This window comes from Pocillopora damicornis, chromosome 5 (genome assembly GCF_964200805.1).
Source record: "Pocillopora damicornis chromosome 5, jaPocDami1.2, whole genome shotgun sequence".
Lineage (NCBI taxonomy): Eukaryota > Metazoa > Cnidaria > Anthozoa > Scleractinia > Pocilloporidae > Pocillopora > Pocillopora damicornis.
This window is the reverse complement of record NC_142674.1, coordinates 27,300,930-27,320,102: the sequence shown is the minus strand read 5'-3', so window position 1 is coordinate 27,320,102 and position 19,173 is coordinate 27,300,930. Positions and strand designations below refer to the sequence as shown.

At 37.7% G+C, this 19,173-nt stretch overlaps 1 protein-coding gene across 1 annotated transcript; it reads left to right on the top strand.

Moving 5' to 3' along the window:
- The first annotated feature begins 300 nt into the window (after positions 1–300).
- LOC149046280 (vascular endothelial growth factor receptor 1-like) lies at positions 301–14,596 on the top strand. Its single transcript, XM_089206049.1, has 14 exons — positions 301–406; positions 884–1,129; positions 1,252–1,500; positions 2,452–2,724; positions 4,602–4,883; positions 5,328–5,453; positions 5,823–5,850; positions 6,668–6,855; positions 9,238–9,397; positions 9,795–9,982; positions 12,114–12,298; positions 12,540–12,659; positions 13,135–13,215; positions 14,507–14,596. The coding sequence occupies exons 1-14, from the start codon at positions 301–303 to the stop codon at positions 14,594–14,596; spliced, it is 2,322 nt and encodes a 773-aa protein (XP_089062175.1).
- The last annotated feature ends 4,577 nt before the right edge of the window (positions 14,597–19,173 follow it).

Sequence of the window (19,173 nt, the reverse complement as noted above, 5' to 3'; positions counted from 1 at the left end):
TGAAAATCATGGTTGCAAGCTCTGATTTTTACAGCAGGGGAGAGCTGGGGAGAGAAAGACAGTTGCACTAAGATTGTAAACGACGATTAAAAAGAAGTAGAGGGGGAGGGGATGGGGATCAAGTTTTATATAAATTATTATTTTTCTTCTTAAAATTAAAAAGGTCCTCCTGAAATAAATTCTTGGCGAGAGAAGTCTGTCAAATTAAATTCAACACTTCAAACTCAATGCTTCGTGAGGGGTTTTCCTAAACCAGAGGTGAAGTGGACAAAAGATGGAAAGTTAGTTAATACCAGGAACATGCTCACGATTAATCGAGTGAGTTATGGAGATGCTGGTCAATACATATGCAGAGCTAACGACCGTGGATGGAAAAGGGATTCAGATTTTCATATTACAGTCACAGGTAAACGTTGACTTAGTGTTGTTTTCTTCAGTTGCTCTTCTTATTTTCTGAGGTTTTTTCTTTTTTATCATTCCTTCACCTTTTTTGAATTGTACTTTTGAATTCTATGCCCAGGTCCTCCTGAAATTAATCCTGAGCTCAAGAATCAGTCGGTTGCCTATAACTCGTCGCTTCAGTTCATTTGCTCTCTAAGCGGTTTCCCTACACCTGAGATACTCTGGACTAAAGATGGGGTGAATCTTGGCAACAACAACACTCTCACAATAAATCGAGTGAGTTATGGAGATGCTGGTCAATACACATGCAGAGCTAACAACAGTGAAGGAAAAAGTGAATCAGCTTTTCATATTACAGTCACAGGTAAACCTTGACTTAATGTTGTTTTCTTCAGTTGCTCTTCATATTTTTTATGACGTTTTTTTCTTTTTTGTCATACCTTTACCTTTTTTGAATTGTACTTTTGAATTCTATGCCTAGGTCCTCCTGAAATTAATCCTGAGCTCGAGAATCAGTCGGTTGCCTATAACTCGTCGCTTCAGTTCATTTGCTCTCTAAGCGGTTTCCCTACACCTGAGATACTCTGGACTAAAGATGGGGTGAATCTTGGCAACAACAACACTCTCACAATTAATCGAGTGAGTTATGGAGATGCTGGTCAATACAAATGCAGAGCTAACAACAGTGAAGGGAAAAGTGAATCAGCTTTTCATATTACAGTCACAGGTAAACGTTGACTTAATGTTGTTTCCTTCAGTTGCTCTTCTTATTTTCTGACGTTTTTTTTTTTCTTCTTTTTTGTCATACCTTCACCTTTTTTGAATTGTACTTTTGAATTCTATGCTCAGGTCCTCCTGAAATTAATCCTAAGCTCAAGAATCAGTCGGTTGCCTATAACTCGTCGCTTCAGTTCATTTGCTCTCTAAGCGGTTTCCCTACACCTGAGATACTCTGGACTAAGGATGGGGTGAATCTCGGTAACAACAACACTCTCACGATTCGCCAAGCGAGATTTGAAGGCTCTGGTCAATACACCTGCAGCGCCAACAACAGCGAAGGAAGCAAAAACTCAACTTTCTGGATCGAAGTGGCTGGAGGTACGGTTCTTATTTACATATTGAAAGAACTTGAGTCGATAATCAATTTAGATATCTTTGATTGGATGAGGATAAAATCTTTTCTATGATACCATATGCAATTTAAGGACTTGAAACCCCAAAAGTTTCAAAATTGATTAAAAATATTAAAAAAAGGACTTAATTGATAATAACATTTAAAGAGCGAAAACATGCCGACTTATATGACAAATGACAAATGTAAATGAATTTCGTGATCAGACACATGTAATTAATTTTTGGGCAGTTTAAAACAGGTTGTCTTTTGGAGCGTCGAGCAATTTTGACTTTATAGATATCACCATATTTTGTCACGGCATTTATCATAAAAGTCCGTTTAAATTTTGAATTACCTTTCTTTCTGCTTCTTAAATAACAATGGCTGACAAGTCATGATTTCATGTACATTTTTAGAAGTGCAAAAATGTCAAGTCGGCTATCAGTGCATTATTATTTAAGTATTTATTACTGAAGTTGGAAAGCGAAACATCCATGTAAACTTTTCATTGATGCAAACCTTTTCACCATTACTATTTGGCTATTCTTCAAAGTAAATGTGTAGTTTGAACTTAGAGAAACTGGTACTCTTAACCATGGTGTTCATATTACACCTAACAACCAGTAAGAAAAGAATGAATAAATTAATAAATAGGTAGCTAAGTTGTTAACTCCTGGGTTGTTGCTAAGATAGGAAATCTTTTAAGGAAATAAAAGAATGTTTTGATGTCACATTGGACTGACTTATACCTTCCTATATCAAAAGTGAAGAAAACTAATTTCAAAATAACCTTGGATTAAAAATAGACTTGGCAATAATGTAATTTTCTTTTATTTTGAAACTAGTTCATTTCGGGTTGGATAAGGAAAGGGGCAGAGGGGGTTGAAATGAACAATGCGACCCTTTGTTGAGCTTGGTGATCTTTTTACTTCAAGTCTCTCCTCAGATCATTGAGCCTCCGAAAAACAAATTTCTTACGGAAGGATACTCCGTAAACCTTGGCTGCGTAGCCTCAGGTATTCCAACACCAACTTTCGTCTGGACTTTTAATAATGGTGACCTGCCATCTGGTATCAATCAAACCGATTACGAAGGAGAATCATTTCTAGTTTCGCCAAGTGTCACGAAAGGGATGAATGGGACTTACAAGTGTACAGCAAAAAACAAAGCAAACACAACCAGTTCCTCAGCAACTCTGCGTGTTTATGGTAAGTTCAGTTATAACGATATTGATGATGATGATGATGATGATGATGATGACGACGACGATGATGACGTTGATAATGACGATGATAATGTTGAAGATGAAGAAGAGAAATAGGGAGAGAAAAAATTAACACAGAAAAATGAACTTGTAAATCCATGGCAATAGCGACGGAGAAAAGGAATAGCGCGAAGAGAATTTAGGTAAACTCGGCCTACTTGTATAAAGGGCAGATCACGCTATCTAACGGTTAAACATTTTATCCGATGAATGTGTGATAGCAAAACGTAAAGTGTTCTCCACTAGATAGAGTTTTATCCCGTGGATAGTGTTATTCACCCTTCGAGCAACCGGGGCCTGACCTTCAAAAAAAATGGTGATATCAATGCTTAATACATATGTCCTTGGATCTTCATGATTACACACGCAAAGAACTGCGTAGATTTGGGTTGGAAAGAAACGCCAAGGAAAAAGGACAGGAGACGGCGCTATAGAGAGTTGACTGATTCCAAATACTTGACGATATGCAATGTACTCCCAAGCTGGAAGTGACTTCCGAGACGGAGAGATCCAGAATCTCAGAAGAAAGCAAAAACGAAGCAAAACGTAAAAGCCAAAGTTACATACGACATATAATTGGTATTCTCTACATTGGACAACAAAACTAAAACAGAGGAAACTACTTAAAGCGAATACGCTTCTACCGTGACCGAAATCGGAGGTCGAATAGTGATTAAGCATTCGAAAGAATTCTCTCGCATCCTCAATTCTCTTAAATCTCTCCACAAGGTTGATTTACGGCTTTTTTTAAATCGCAATGTGACTTAGCCAACGAGGATGGAGAATATCACAGAGTCAAGATTTACGGATTTACACGCTGAAAAAGCATTAAGTAAAATTTTCATCCCAAGCTGGTCCAAGATCAAATGGCGCACATCGCTTTTTTTACGTGTGAGGAACCGCGTATCGTGCTTTTTCACCCATAAAGCGTATGTCATTCTTATTATTCTTTACTGGCATGGTTTCCGTCTGTAACATTATAAAAATCGGCTCTCAGGACTGTTTATTAAATCAAATTCCTTACAAAAGATGACTTAGGAACCTCTGTGGAGAGTTAAGCGGAATAGAAAGTATACAGAGCAAAAAGAGAAAGAGAAAACAGGGAGTCGGTTTGTACCAGAAATCTCATCGGTTCGCTACGCATACGTGTTCGATTTCCAATACTACCAACTCGTGCGTAAAATACCATACGGACAGACTTTCCATAGGGTATTCTCTATCGATTGAATTGTCATAACAGCTCTTGATTCTAGTTCCGTCTATGATATCCACAAGTTATCCATGGAAATTTCACCGTGTCAGCTTGAGAAAATGTAGTAAGTCCTTTCTCCTCAGGTAGTGATAGAAAACCACCTCAGGAAGTTGTTGTAGTACTTTGGAATTTAGACGGACGATGATCTACTTGAAATCATACCCGATACCGCTGTGCTGGAAAAGAAAGAAACTTCGTGTTGCATGACTCACTTGTTGTGTCCTTTTGCACAAGGGTGCAGAAAAAAGAATAAGAGAAGATGGAACATTATAAAGACCTTAATTTAGCAGTTCGGCGGAGGATCTGAGGCTGCTGAAACAGTAACCAGGAAATTTAAAACATAAGGGCTTCAAGCTTGTTCTGAAACTCTTTCTAAACCTCACGAAACTCACAAGGAAACACTTTTCTTTTCTTTTTTTTTTTCACTTAAAGCAACCTGTTCGAAGCATTCCTATAGAGGTTGCATTTGACTCGTTTCGTTTCAATGTTTGTTTTTGGGGTGTTTCTAATGCAGTTGAAGCTTTAATGTGACACTAGCATTCTAACGAATTGCCCCTTTTTCAACGCAGGAAAAGCCTCTGCTCAAGTTGTTTCAGAGAAATACATAACACTCATTAAAGGATATGCCCTGGCATTGACCTGCAAAGTCAACGAAGAAACAATAAGCGTAACGTGGAAAAAAGATGGAGAAACAATAACAGAAAGAGCAGTTATAGAAACACGATTAGACGAGACAAAGAGTAAACTTGCTCTTACTGAAGTTGTGGAAGAGGACAGTGGTGAATATTCTTGTGAAGCACGTAACAAGCTAGGAACTGTGGCTCGCTCTGTTGTGATAGTAAATGTCAAAGGTAAGCTGTTTAAGGAACTACATATAATTTTAGTAATTAACTATGTAAGGTCATTATTATAAAATGCACCTCCACTTTTTAAGTTCCTCACAAACTTTTCCAGTGGTTTTTTGGTCTTCTGGGAACTAGAAATTTGAAATTAATTAAAATTGAAAGAGATTTAAAAAAAACTATTTTAAAACGAATTTGAAACAGTAGCAGTATGCTGCACATATTCTATAGTTCTTTCACCAATCTTTCTCTTTCTGTCTGCCTGTTTTTGTAAATTAACACATCTGCGTCTGTTTTCCCAAAGGTTAATCCCGGCCACCCAACGCGAGTAACGAACAACGTAAATTAGCTTTCTATCTGGATAGTTGGTAATATTAATTTTTATTCTTAATTCTGACCAGCAAATTACTTTCCTACTAAGCTTCTTCTATTATTATGTTTCGGGAAATTCAGAGGCTCCCTCCAGCAGCTCATCTTCCTCCAGCAGCTCACTGGAGTGGTACTACATTGGGGGACCTTTGGCTGCTGTCGTTTTTCTACTGGCGCTCATTTCATACATTAAAAAACGGCGTGAGACAGGTAAAATGTTACCATACGAAAATAAAATGTCTTCATATGGCAGATTATGGCTTTTAATACGTCAGTGTTTTGGAGTACGAAGGAGCTATTTAAAGCAGATCATATTGTGCATTTCCAGCGCTGATTTTGAAGGTCCCTCTACAGTCCCGGCAAAGGCCATTACTAATCAAATTACAAAAACGTTACAAATTATATGAAACTAATTACCATGATAAACCACCTTATTCCTTCCCCTGTTGTTTGACAACAGAGTCAAATATAAGTTACACTTGGTTTCTGAGTCGCAAGCTTTAATTTAGTTAATGATGTTATTCTTACTCACAATGAAGCGATTTCTTTCATCTGTTTCCACATATCCTTTGACAATAGCCCCACCTGAGCTGCCACCTAGGCTGCGGTGAGTGAATTCCCTTTTTAATGCTCAATGTCTGAACGTGTGGTTATTTCCGAAGTTTCTAACTCTTGAATAAGTCTCAGTAGAGTAGTGATAAGCGCCACTGCTGAGTAAATACGTCTTTTTTTTCTGTTCGGACTGACTATGTTCACCATTAAGAGCACATTGGCCAAAATAAAAGGTTTTTTATTTCGAACCAGCAGCAGTTTTCGAAGCGGTTCTTATCAAATGGCAGTCAAATGTTTCCTAACATCCTGTCTGTTTTTGATTCGTTCGCCCTTCACTTGTTTTGACATCTTGTTTAGTATCTTTTTTTTTGTTACCAGTATGCCAGGTTGTGGGTGACGTACTTTTAAAGAAGAGAAGCTTTGACCCTTCGTCACTCTTTGTTACAGAAACTACAGTTGAAATACACTCGGAGTCTTGTAGGCCGATTTATAATAATATTACTCGATGTATCGATTGTGGACAATACTTCGGATGGTTTTAATTAGCATTTCATTTCTCGCGTAGGAGGCACGATATTTATATGACGTAAAATGCCGAAAAACACTGTCGGCGCTAAGTTTATTCATTAAAATCTCCTCTCTGGGTCGATGCGTTTAGTAAATTAGTATCTAAATTTCACCTATTTCAATAATTTTTTCATTGGCAAGCGATAATTTTCTGAAGCACCTGGAAATAAAAACGAAAAGAAAAAAATTAAAGTGAAAATATAGAGGATATCTTTACCACGTTACGTTAAACCAGATTCAAAGAAGGAAAAGATAGATAGGTAACACAGATAGTTAAAGTCTTGTTTTCATCTGCAATTATTCAGTGAAGGGGACGATGAAGTTGAGATGGATCAGCTGAACGTAAACACAGATGGATGGGAGATTGCAGTTGACCGCCTGATCCTTCGCGAGCATATTGGCAGAGGGGCATTTGGTTCAGTGTGGCGAGCGCTACTGGGTCGTTCTCGAGGCAGACCTGGAAATCGCACGGTTGCTGCGAAATGCTTCCTACGTAAGTACTTACCTACAAAGCCTGATTAAACTATCCTTTATTAATTTTTTGAGTAATATATCTTAATAAAGGGCATCCACTTAGAATATGCTTCATTAACGTACTTGATACATAACATGGATAGCTTAAAAACTGTGCGCTGTTAAAATGATTTACCAGCTGGCATGTCAAATTGTTAGCGGATGGTTCCCCGGGGGATCGGTTGTTAAGTCTTTTGTCATACAACGCTACTACCATACAACAGAACACGAATATGATTTGAAGTGTTAGAAGCTGTGGAGAAAAAAGAAAATTTATTGGTTAAATTGCATTCAAGCGAATGAAAGCGGAAAATACCATAATACTGAAAATGTCACTCCGTCGTGTATTTTGTAAAATTGCTCGCTTAGAAACTTTTGATGGGAAATAATGTCATGTGACCTCAAAGAAACCTGGAGAGGGTGAGTCTGGCGCAAAAAGCTCAGAGCCATTTGCCAGTCTAGTGGTGGTAGTATGATCTTCTTCCGCTGGAAAAGCTGAACGTCATAATGCAATAGAACTTGTATGAAGCGGTCACCTTGTAATAAGCGGTCGGTTTTCAAAGTATCGAAACTTTCCTCCTTTGCTTATAGTGCTTTTTATATCAAGCAGTTGTGGTCACCCTTTTCTAAGTCCCAACAGCCTATTTTTAATGTTCCTTACCTGTATTGAACGGTCACTAAAGCGGAAGTACTCAAATAAAATTAAGAATAATCTTTCAAGTAAAATTGAATCCAGGTTTATCTCCCGAAATCAATGTTAGTAATATTTTTGAGCGAGGTTGTGTATCTTAAGTGGTCCGTGATGGCATAGAGTGGCGTTTTTAAACTTTTATCAATAGTAGCCCTATTCCGTGGAGCCTATATTAAACGGTCAACCATTTCCCGTGCGTGACCGCTAAATGCAGGTTCGACTGTAACAAGCTTATAGAGTCAAACGAATTTAGAATAATTCTGGAAATGCGAAGGAATTATTGTAGTTTTTAGTAAGATAAAAGCAAGGATTATGTACCATATGAACGGTAGGAAACAAGAGGGCGCAAACAGAGCATATCTTTAATAAAAATTGTCTCAAATATCTATTCGACCGACTATTAGGTATTATAACAGGTGCAATTTCAAGGCTTAATTGCGTCTCTACTTTTGTAAGTTGTCTGTAAACAATTGCGCGGTCCAATGAGCTTGCCTAGTTAACAACAATGCTCGAGATGTGCAGCGTTTTCTTAGCAAATAATTTTTTCAACAAGGATGAATCTACTTTTGAAATTTCATGTTCAATATAACTGAACAAGACGGCTAACTGACATTTTTGTGGCAAGTATGGATTATATGGGGTTTAGAAAACTAACTTTTTTTTATGTAGACCAAATTTATTAGAAGTTGCGCTGGTAATATAGCACTTAGTATACAAAAATGTTTACCACATAATTGTGTCTCTCTTGACATGCAAAAATTGTTTGTTTATCTAATTTTTGTGTGGTTTCCCAGCAATCTGAAAGTAAAAGAAGGAAATGTTTAAACTTATTTAACATGTCTGCTGGGGGGGATGAGGAACCCTGAGCTTAGAGTCTAAGAGTAGAGATATTTTTATAAGAATTATTAGTGTCCGGCCAAAAGATGCTAAATTGTAAATTCAGAAAATATCACGTCACCCTTCATTTACGCAAATTCAAATTATACGGCCATTACACAGAAATTTTATTAGAATTTTATGTCAGTGTTTTAGGGTACGAAAGAGCTATCATAGCAGGTCATATTGTGCATTTCCAGCACTGATTTTGAAGGTCCTTCTTTAGTCCCGGAAAGTCCATTAACCATTCAAATTACAAAAAGGTAAAAAATTATATCCAGCTGATCACCATGACAACCAGCCATATTCCTTCTCTCGTTGTTGACAACAGAGCCAAATATGTTACACGTGGTTTCTGAGTCGCAAGCTTTCACTAAGTTAATGATGTCATTCTTACTTACAACGAAGCTATTTCTTCGATCTTTTTCCACATATCCTTTGATAATAGCCCCACCTGAGGTGCCACCTAGGTTGAAGTAAGTAAATTCTCTCTTTTTGTGAATGCTCGCTCTTTCAACGTGTCGCTATATCCGAAGTTTCTAACTGTTGAATAGTCTCAGTAGAATAGTGATAAGCGCCATTGCTGATCAAATACGTCTTTTCTCCAGTTTGGACCAATAATATTCACCATCAAGAGCTCACAGGCCAAAAAGGGGTTTTTTCTTTCGAAGCAGCGGCATTCTTCGAAGCCGTTCTTATGGCAGTCAAATGTTTCCTGATGTTCTTTCTGTTTTGGTTTCATCCGTCTTTTACTTGTCTTGACACCTTGTTTAATATATATATTTTTTTTACCAGCATGCTGGGTTGTGGGTGGCATACTTATAAGAAATAGGCGCTTTGATCCCTCGTCAGTCTTTGTTCCAGAAACTGCAGTTGAAATACACTCGGAGTCTTGTAGGCCGATTTTAAATGCCAGTCGATATATTGACTGTAGACAATACTTCAGATGGTTTCGGTTAGTATTTCATTTCTCGCGTGGGAGAAACGATATTTGTATGAGGTAAAATGCCGAAAAACGCAGTCGGCGCAAGGTTATCTTCATGCGAGGTTAAATCAATCCTCTTTTTTTTTTCAATAAAATCTCCTCTTCTGGGGCGATGCGTCAACAAACGGGTTCAGAAGATTAGTATCCAAATTTCACCTATCTCAGTAATTTTTTCATTGGCAAGTAATAATTTTCTGACGTACTCTGAAAAAAAAAATATCTTTAAATGAAAACAAAGAGAAAAAACTCTTAAAGTGAAGATATAGAGAATATATTTACCACGTTACGTTTAAACAGATTCACAGAAAGAAAAGATAGATAGGTAACAAAGATATTTAAAGTCTTGTTTTCATCTGCAATTATTCAGTGAAGGGGAAGATGAAGTTGAGATGGATCAGCTGAACGTAAACACAGATGGATGGGAGATTGCAGTTGACCGCCTGAACTTTCGCGAGCATATTGGCAGAGGGGCATTTGGTTCAGTGTGGCGAGCGCTACTGGGTCGTTCCCGTGGTAGACCTGGAAATCGTACAGTTGCTGCCAAGTGCTACCTACGTAAGTACTTTTTTTTTGTCTTTCTTTCATACAAAGCTTGATCAAACTATCCTTTATTAATTTTTTGTGTTTCATCTTAATAGAGAGCATTTTTCTTAAAACACGCTTTATTAACCTATTTGATACATAACAATAATAACTTAAAGCTATGCACTGTTAAAATGAATTATCAGCTGGCATGTCAAATAGTTAGCGGATGGTTCTCCGAGGGACCAGTCGTTAAGTCTTTTGTCATACAACGCCACAAACATTCAACAGAACACGAATTTCATTTGGAGTACTAGAAGCTGTAGAGGCAAACGCAAATTTATCGATCAAATTGCATTCAAGGGTATAAAAGCGGAAATACTACAATATTAAAAATTTCGGTCCACTTTCGCGCCACCTCCAATCACCCGCTGTTCACCTGCAACCTGATGTCGCATATTTTGCAAAGTTGCCCGCTTAGAAACTTTTGATGTGAAATCATGACTAGTGACCTCAGAGAAACCTAGAGAGGATGAGCCTTAAGCGAAAAAATTGGAGCCATATGCCCATCTGGTGGTGGTAGTATGATCTTCTTCTGTTGGAAAAAGCTGGAAATCATAATGCAGTCGAACCTGCATCAAGCGGCACCGTATTAAGCGGTTACCCTGTGATAAGGGGTCGGTTTTCAATGCCCCAAAATTTTCTTCACTACTCGTAGTACTTTTTATACCAAGCGATTTTGGTCACCAATTACTATGTCCCAACAGCCTATTTGTAATGTTCCCTACCTGCACTGAACGGTCAATAAAGCGGAAGTACTCAAATAAAATTAAGAATAATTTTTCAAGTAAAATTTAATCCAAGCTAATCTCCCGAAATCAATGTTAGAAGTATTTTGGAGCGAGGTCATGTATGTTAAGTGGTCCGTGATGGCATAGAATGGCGATTTTTAATTTTTATCAATAATACTCCTATTCCGTGGAACCTTTATTAAACGGTCGACCCGTGTATGACCGCTAAATACAGGTTGGACTGTCTCAAGCTTACAGAGTCAAATGAATTTACTATAACTCTGGAAATGCTTATGAGTCTATGTAACATTTAATGTGATAAAAGCAAGGATTATGTACCATATGAACAGTAGGGAACAAGAAGGCGCATATAGAGGATATTCTAAAAAAACCAATGGTCTCAAATGTCTATTCGACCGATTAGGTATTATAACAGGTGCGATTTCTAGGCTTAATTGCGTCTCTACTTTTGTGAGTTGTCTGTAAAATAATTGCGCGGTTCTATGAGCTTACCAGATGATAACAATTGCTCGGGAGTTTCGGTAAGTATGAATTTTATGGGGTTTAGAAGACGAAATTTAATTTGTCTTATGCAAACCAAATGCATTGTAATTTGCGCCGATAGTTTAACACCAAGTATACAATACTTGCAAAAGTGGATGTTCACCACATAAACAATTGTGTCTCTCATGACATGCAAATTTTTTTTTGTATATTTTATTTTTCGTGGTTTCCTAGCAATCTCCGGAGAGAAAGGAAGGAAGGCCCTGCTGAGAGAGATCGAGTTATTAAAACTCTTTGGAAGGGAGGGCCATGAAAATGTTGTTAAGTTCATTGGTTGTGTTACAGTTGGAGGTAATCAGCTATTGTTATGATTATAATCAGCTAATTCACAGTAACGATAAAAACATATCTGACGTCAACCAGTATTGCTTAGATGGTGCACTAATTCAAGGGTTATTTCCAGTTTTTCTCTCATCTTAAGAAATTTACTTCGCACTGTATGTAGGCCATTTTACTTGGAAGATTTAAGCTCTAAAATGTACATGCTAATTGTGATAATAGCTTTAACTTACGATGGCAAGTCTCTGTCTTTTTATCTGCCATCCCTATTTTTCTGTCTTTCTGTTTATCTGTCTGTCTGTCTGTCTGTCCATCTGTCTATGCGTTTGTCTCTATTTCTCTCCGCTGTGTGTCCATCCGTTTTCTATCTGCGTTTTTTCTTCTTTGAATTTCTCTCTCTGTCTCAGATATAACCTAATGTAAATGTAAAATGTAAAATGTAAAACTAGATAAACCATGTACATTTCAAACACATTTTGGAACTTCTGCACTGCTTGCCATATAACAATTTTCTTGTTTTTCCCTCTTAGCTCAGCCAATACTTATCATGGAGTACCTGTGGCGAGGTGACTTGCTGGGCTATCTCAGAAAATCCAGGGGTGTTTTCGACCAATATCATCATGGAGTCGGAAGGGTCGACCACTTGACAACGTATGACATGGTGCTGTTTGCTAAACAGATCGCACATGGTATGACTTTCCTCGCGTCCAGAGGGGTAAGTGCTCGAACTCTTCCGGGTTGTGGTCCTGCATGTGTTAAAATGGCATGACTTGCAAATCGTGAGTAGAATACGCTGTACGGCTAAAAAGATCCAGCAAATTAGAATCACTATTCCACCGAGAAATGGTCTGACATTAGCATGATGTTAAACTTTCTACCTATATTTAATTTTTTTATTCTATGTAGTTTATCAAAGTCCCTTTTATCAGATCATATCATTTTTTTTTCGATTTCAGATAATTCATCGCGATCTTGCAGCTCGTAACATCCTTCTTGATGAGCATCGTGTCTGCAAGTTGACTGACTTTGGGCTCTCTTATCAGGATTTCAAATACGGCCCAGGAAATGCCAAGGGGGTAATTTTCAGAATTTCTTTATCATTCGGTCAATTTGTTTTGGGGCTGCTGGTATGGAGGATAAAAATGCGAAGAATTTAAATATTACTGTCCTCACAAACCTTTCTTTTCAGTTATACAGTTTTACTGCAAAAAAATATTTACCTTCAATGGGAAGCCGTTCTAAGCGTATCGAAACTTTCACAGAAAAAAAAATTGTGCCCAGGGAGTGAACACAGGAAATAAGAAAGCCGGAAGAGATATCGTTCTCTGAATAGCAAAGATACAAACTCGAAGGGCAAAGAAACACAGGAGATTTAAAGAAAAAGGAGTGTGTGAATTGTTTTCATAGAATTTGTACAAAGGTGTCTACTGCTCTTGACATTATCGTAAGTCCTCACATCACGGTTTTAATCTTATATGCAAAATATTTTAGAAGTTGTATACAAGGCTCTTTAGATGTCAGATGTCTATAGTATTTTGGTTACTCATCCAGGGATGTATCCCAATCAAATGGACTGCACCCGAGATTCTCTTTGGACATGTGGAACAACTGTCAACCAAAAGCGATGTGTACGTACTGTATTGGTTATTATCAACATATATTCCAAGAGTGAACATTTTTACGATTCTACCTTAACTTAGCGAGGAAAACTAGAATATTCAGTGCTCTATTGATCAGAGGGTCATTAGGAAACATCAAGCTGGGAAACAGCTGAGGTTACAGCTGTAGTATGAGACTTTACATGAATATTAAGTTTAACGAGCAATATCCAAAATCTGATTAGGATAAGAACAGACGGATGAAAGGATGAGTGGATAATCAAACAAATAAATATGGCGTTTTCTGTTAAGGAGGTTGCTTATGTCTTGATGGCATGTTTTTAAACATCCCAAGTATCTGAGTGATTATAATCTTTCTACCCCAGTTGAGATATATCGTCATCCTTCTATTTCTTTGACAGGTGGTCCTACGGCATCGTCCTGTATGAAATCTTCACTGTCGGTACTTAACTTGTTTGTTACTTTACATTCAGGAAATATACCTGCCGAGATTGCACGCACAATTACTAATTGACGAGTGATACCGAGCGAACAAAAGAGCATTGTACGATAGAGAAGTTGAAGCAGTACTCAATGTCACTGATAAATAAAATTATGACGATGCATAACAACTTGACATAAAACTTAAGTTTAAGTAGAACTGAAAGTATTTAGTACATTATTGAAAAACCTTAAATCCATCGCTACACTTAAATTTGTTTTTTTTACAGTACTCTTTCATCTGATGTAAAACCGAAATCTATTTCAGCAATTAATTGTCGTTTTCACATAAGAATCATTTCGATCGCCCTGAGAGGAATGAAAGTGATTACAACAAAAAGAGTGTGCTTTTTTGGCGAACAGAAAAAAAACATTATTTTTCCACAGGAGGCATTCCTTACGAAGGATGGTCTCAATCCACGACAATGAAAAAAATCGAAGAAGGTTATCGTCTGCCAAAGCCTGAACATATCGACGACAGTTTGTAAGTGTTGCTTCCTCTGTGTGGAATGTTATATAAGTCAAAAGCAATATCGATTGCTGCTGTGGTCAGGTGTTTTTGATACTCTTGGTCTGAATAAGAAGTCTTCCTAAGAAATTAATCTTATCTTGTCAATACAAAAATTTAAATAAAAAGTTGTTGAGTCAAATAAAGAATACGGTGGGTTTTTCATCACAGAATTCGTTTGAGCTGCAATGTAATGAGATAAACTTAGCCTTTCAGTTATTTTTGTAACTAGTTGTGGTTTCTCAACTTTGCTACTTGCAATATTAATGCCTATCGCGGAATTACTGTGATCATATGTTCCTGTGTTTTTCTATAGATACGCGGTGATGTTAAACTGCTAGAAATACGAAAGCGCCAGCCGGCCACACTTTGTGAAGCTCTACCAAACAATGGATACATATATTAAAACAAAGGTTTGCCATACAGCGTCTAATTCAGGATATACTTCAGCAATTGAAATTGGTATCCTACCGAGTCAATTGCGAATTTCTTTTCACGTCAATGTGATGTCAAAACGCATTAACTACCCAGCCGCTAACAATTTGTGAATTCAGTTTCATCATGCAAGTACTAATGGTTCTTGTCTTTGTGATTGATATCTGATCTGCTCTTTTTTTTCTTTTTAGTGACTCATTTTTGGAATTTCTTTGTTGAATTTTTGAAATTCATTCGTTCAAGATTTTTTAACTCATGCAGTTCCTGATTACCTTCTAATCTTTTTCATAGACATATGTAGATATCTTTGACGATGACAAGTATGATCAGGATAAGTACAACTTTGTCGATGACCGTGGAGCTGTTGCAAACCCAGAAGATGCAGGACCGGACGAGCTAGGAGCAGCTGCAGCAAATCCCATCTGTGAAGTGGGTGAACACGGTGCTACGGCACATCCCTTTCTGGTTGCAATGGACGATGGCGCTACAGCTTTCCCTCTCGGAATTAACGTAGGAGACGAAGGAGCACCTGCAACAGATCCCGACCCTGATATGGGTGAACACGGTGCTACGGAAAATCCCTTTGTCATTGCAATAGACGATGGTGCTACAGCTTTCCCTTTCGCTATCAACGTACAAGATACAGGGGCAGCTGCAGCAAATCTAGCCCATGAAGTGGGTAAGCACGGTGCTGCTGCACATTCCTTCGTGGTTGCAATTGACGATGGTGCTACAGCTTTCCCCTTCGCTATTAACTTACAAGACAAAGGGGCAGCTGCAGCAAATCTCGCCCATGAAGTGGGTAAGCATGGTGCCACTGCACATCCCTTTGTGGTTGCAAATGACGATGGTGCTACAGCCTTCCCCTTCGCTATTAACTTACAAAACAAAGAGGCAGCCGCAGGAAATCTCGCGCGTGAAGTGGGTAAGCACGGCGCTACGGCACATCCCTCTATGGTTGGAATTGACGATGGTGCTACAGCTTTCACTCTCGGAATCAAAGTAGAAGAAGAAGGTTGCGCAGCATACCCTTTTGAGAGTGATAAGAAAGATATGGATGCCCAAGCGTACCCTTTGGAGAGTGATACTTTACCATATCTTAGCGAGAACGAGGAAGAAGATGTTGATGACTCCGAGTGCCCTATTGCGATTGAGGAAGAAGAAATTGATGACTACGAGTGCCCTCTTGTGATTGAGGAAGAAGAAATTGATCCTTTACCATCCTCCCTGGTGATGGACCAAAACGGTCTAGATGCTTCAGTATGTCCCCTTGTGACTGACGAAGAAAATTCTGATTCTTTAGCATGCCCCCTTATGGGTGAGGAAGAAGATTCCAATAACTCAGCATGCTCCCCTGTAACTGGGGAAGAAGATTTCGAAGCCACAGGAAGCCTTTCTGTTACTGAAAAAGAAGATCCTAACTCTTTAGCACGCTCCGCAAATGAGGTGAACACCTCACCATTCCCTTGTGTGATGGAGGAAGAAGATCTTGATTCTTTAGAATACAATCCCCTGATCGAAAAAGAAGGCCACAGTGATTCCGTCATCCCTCCAGATATTCAAATTGATGACGAAGAAGGTGTAACAAGTGAACCTGAAAATGACGTTGGTTATGAAGGTGCTGTAGCAGTTCAATCTGAAAAGGAGGCAGTAGAAGAAGAACCTGAGACTTGCCAACTAGAGTACACGAAGGATGAACAAGACGATCTTGTAAACTATATGGACGACCAAAGTGATGCTGTAGACCTTCTTGACGGGGAGGCTGGCGTACAAGAGTATGATGGTAATCATCTTACTGCTGCAGATAAAGACGAAACTGGAAGTGACGAAGACGAGGAGTCATCTGAAGTAATTCCTTTTGTGCAGGACTGAGGCTTAGTAGCAGAATTGCTGAACCTCCAAGGTTGTAGTCTTTTAACACTCTGTGGTAATTTGTAGTTTAGATTTCGAGAAGTTCAGCCTCAATATTTCATAGCTTTTGATTTTAAGATGTAGTTTCTATCGTACTTTTACTTTATTAATGCTTTGGTAGTGATGATAACCATTTTCATAGTTTATAAATGGAGGTTAGATGGAATTTTCTTGGAAAAAAAAAAACTTGTTTATTTACTTCACTTTTGCATTTCTTAGTTTACCGTTTATTCGCTTGGTGCACTTGTCAGTGCTTTGTTGTTATTGACTGTAGGCTGATAGAGACAAGAAAAAAAAAAGAAAAAGAAATTGGTGTTAAGATAATTTTTATAACTGATCTAGTCAGAAATTTTGCGTAAATTTGTGAGTTTTGTTCCTAGTATAAGTAATATTTCTTAATTTTTTTGTAAGTGCATTGAAGAGAAGAACAATAATGGACATGTTGATCTCTCCCAAGTCACAATGAATATTTACCCTGTTAGGAATAATTAAATTGTTGTAAAGCACTCTCTAAATGCTTCAGTAAACTTATATAAGCTAAACTCGTTTCGTTTACTCCATTCGTTGCAGCAAAATTGCTGGTTCGGATCAGACCACTTTAAGTAAAACAAAGGCATATGCGCATAAAATGTCATTAATAAGAGTAGAGACAAAAGGGAGAAAAAGAGTGGGGCGAGGAAATCTAACTGTACATCTGATGGACACAATAAACTAAAATGACATTTAGGCTCCTTCAAAACACAGTCGAGCCAATATAACAATGGATTCTCATTCAATCATTTTTCAATTTTGTTTTTGCCACGAGCACTTACATATAAAGCTAACATTGCCTAACCTATTACTTCAATTGTCATCGTGGGGAGAACTGTGCTGATTTTGTAGAGAAACAGGCAATTGCGGTTATTTTCTTACTATTTTTCGTTGTGTTTCTTGACATGAGCAAGGCCTTTGCCAAGATTAACGATGGCATTTCGGTGTGGCTTAGTTCATCATTAATCCATCTGATAGACAACAAGTAGTGCTCATAAATTCTGAGTTCTCTGACCCTCTGGTCTTTGAATCCAGAGTGCCACAAGCGGTTGTTCCATGACTTGTCTTATTCAGAATATATGTAAATGACTTTTCATATGCCCCTCAATCTTATTTTACTGAATATTATTGGATGATGCTAAACTTCAGATTTCTTTCCCAGTTCAAGGCTGGGCAAAGACAATAATTTTTTCTGAGAATTGGAGTGTCCTTTAAATTAAAGTGAAGTAAAACCACGATCGTCGATAAAAGATCAGTAGGGACTCTGACGTCGATCTATACAATTTTGGTTCATGTCTTTTATTTCGGTATTTGTCTATTTGGCTGTTGAGGATACGTTGTAGGAAGTATTTATCGTTTAGATAGGATTTTGAAATTTTTGTACACGAAATTAAATTTAAGTATGTTTTTATTTGAACCTCCCGAAAATCTGACATATTTCGACCCACTCAAAATGAATATAAAGAACCCAAAAGTAATCACTAAAACGTAACTTCGCTCATCCTTCTCCATTCACCTCCACGGGATTTGCGCCCAAAAAAGTTGAGACTGTTGCAGGAATAAATTAATCAAAATCATCTTTTTGCATCATTTTATCTCATAGTATTAAAGTATACACTAAAACAAATAGTCATTTAAGTGCGGTGGCAAGAGGTGGGTGTTTACATCTCCGCTTCGCAGCTTGGTAAATATCCACCTCTAGTTAAATCTACCTCGGTGAAGAGTTAAGAAATAATAAACATTTGATAAATTTCCAGTGTAGCGATTAGAATCGCAACTTATCGTGATAATGCAAACATTTCAGAAAAGACAACATTGGAAAATGAATCATTTTTCTATCCTTATCTTGTAAAATTAATGTCAATAAAGGAAATATTAATAAATTTGAAAGGTCTTGGCTGGCCACCAAACACCAGCACACGCACAGCAATAACTAAAGTGTGTCAATAATCATATATTATTACCCTTGGTGTTATCAAAACAAGCAGGCTGACATATCTGTCAACCAAAAACGGTCTATTTATGCGACTAAGAATAAAGTATTTGAAAGCCTGATGACCCAATTTGCCATTCTCTTGCTAAATATTATAACAGATACTAATAAGTAAACACGTAATACCTCTTGAAAACCGTCAGGAGACGGATTGTCCCTTTCTGTGTGAGCGTAACCGGTTTTCATGACTAAGCTGTTGAGTCATTCATCACGACCTTAAAACCAAGACTATTGCCAAAATGGCCTAGAGTATATTCTAGAGCTCGAGTGAATGATTTATTTGTGATACATCATTACACATTCCACGCTTTGTTTTTGGAAGCAGATGTGAACTGTTTGTGGAAAAAAAAAAATTTGTTGAACATTGATAAGGGCTGAGACGTGCGTTTGTGTTTTCATCATAAAGTTAAAGTTCAAGAGAACTTAAAGTTTGGCTAAATCTCGTTTTTTATTATTCTCGAATTTACTAATACCAAAATATAAGCCATTTAATTACCAATCAGCCATTTTTGTGGCTTCCTCAATTTGCGAGATGTTTAATTTAGTCTTATTTGATATTCAAGCATGACGCATTTTAAAATAAAGGTTAGACATATTCATCTTGAGGTTTTTTC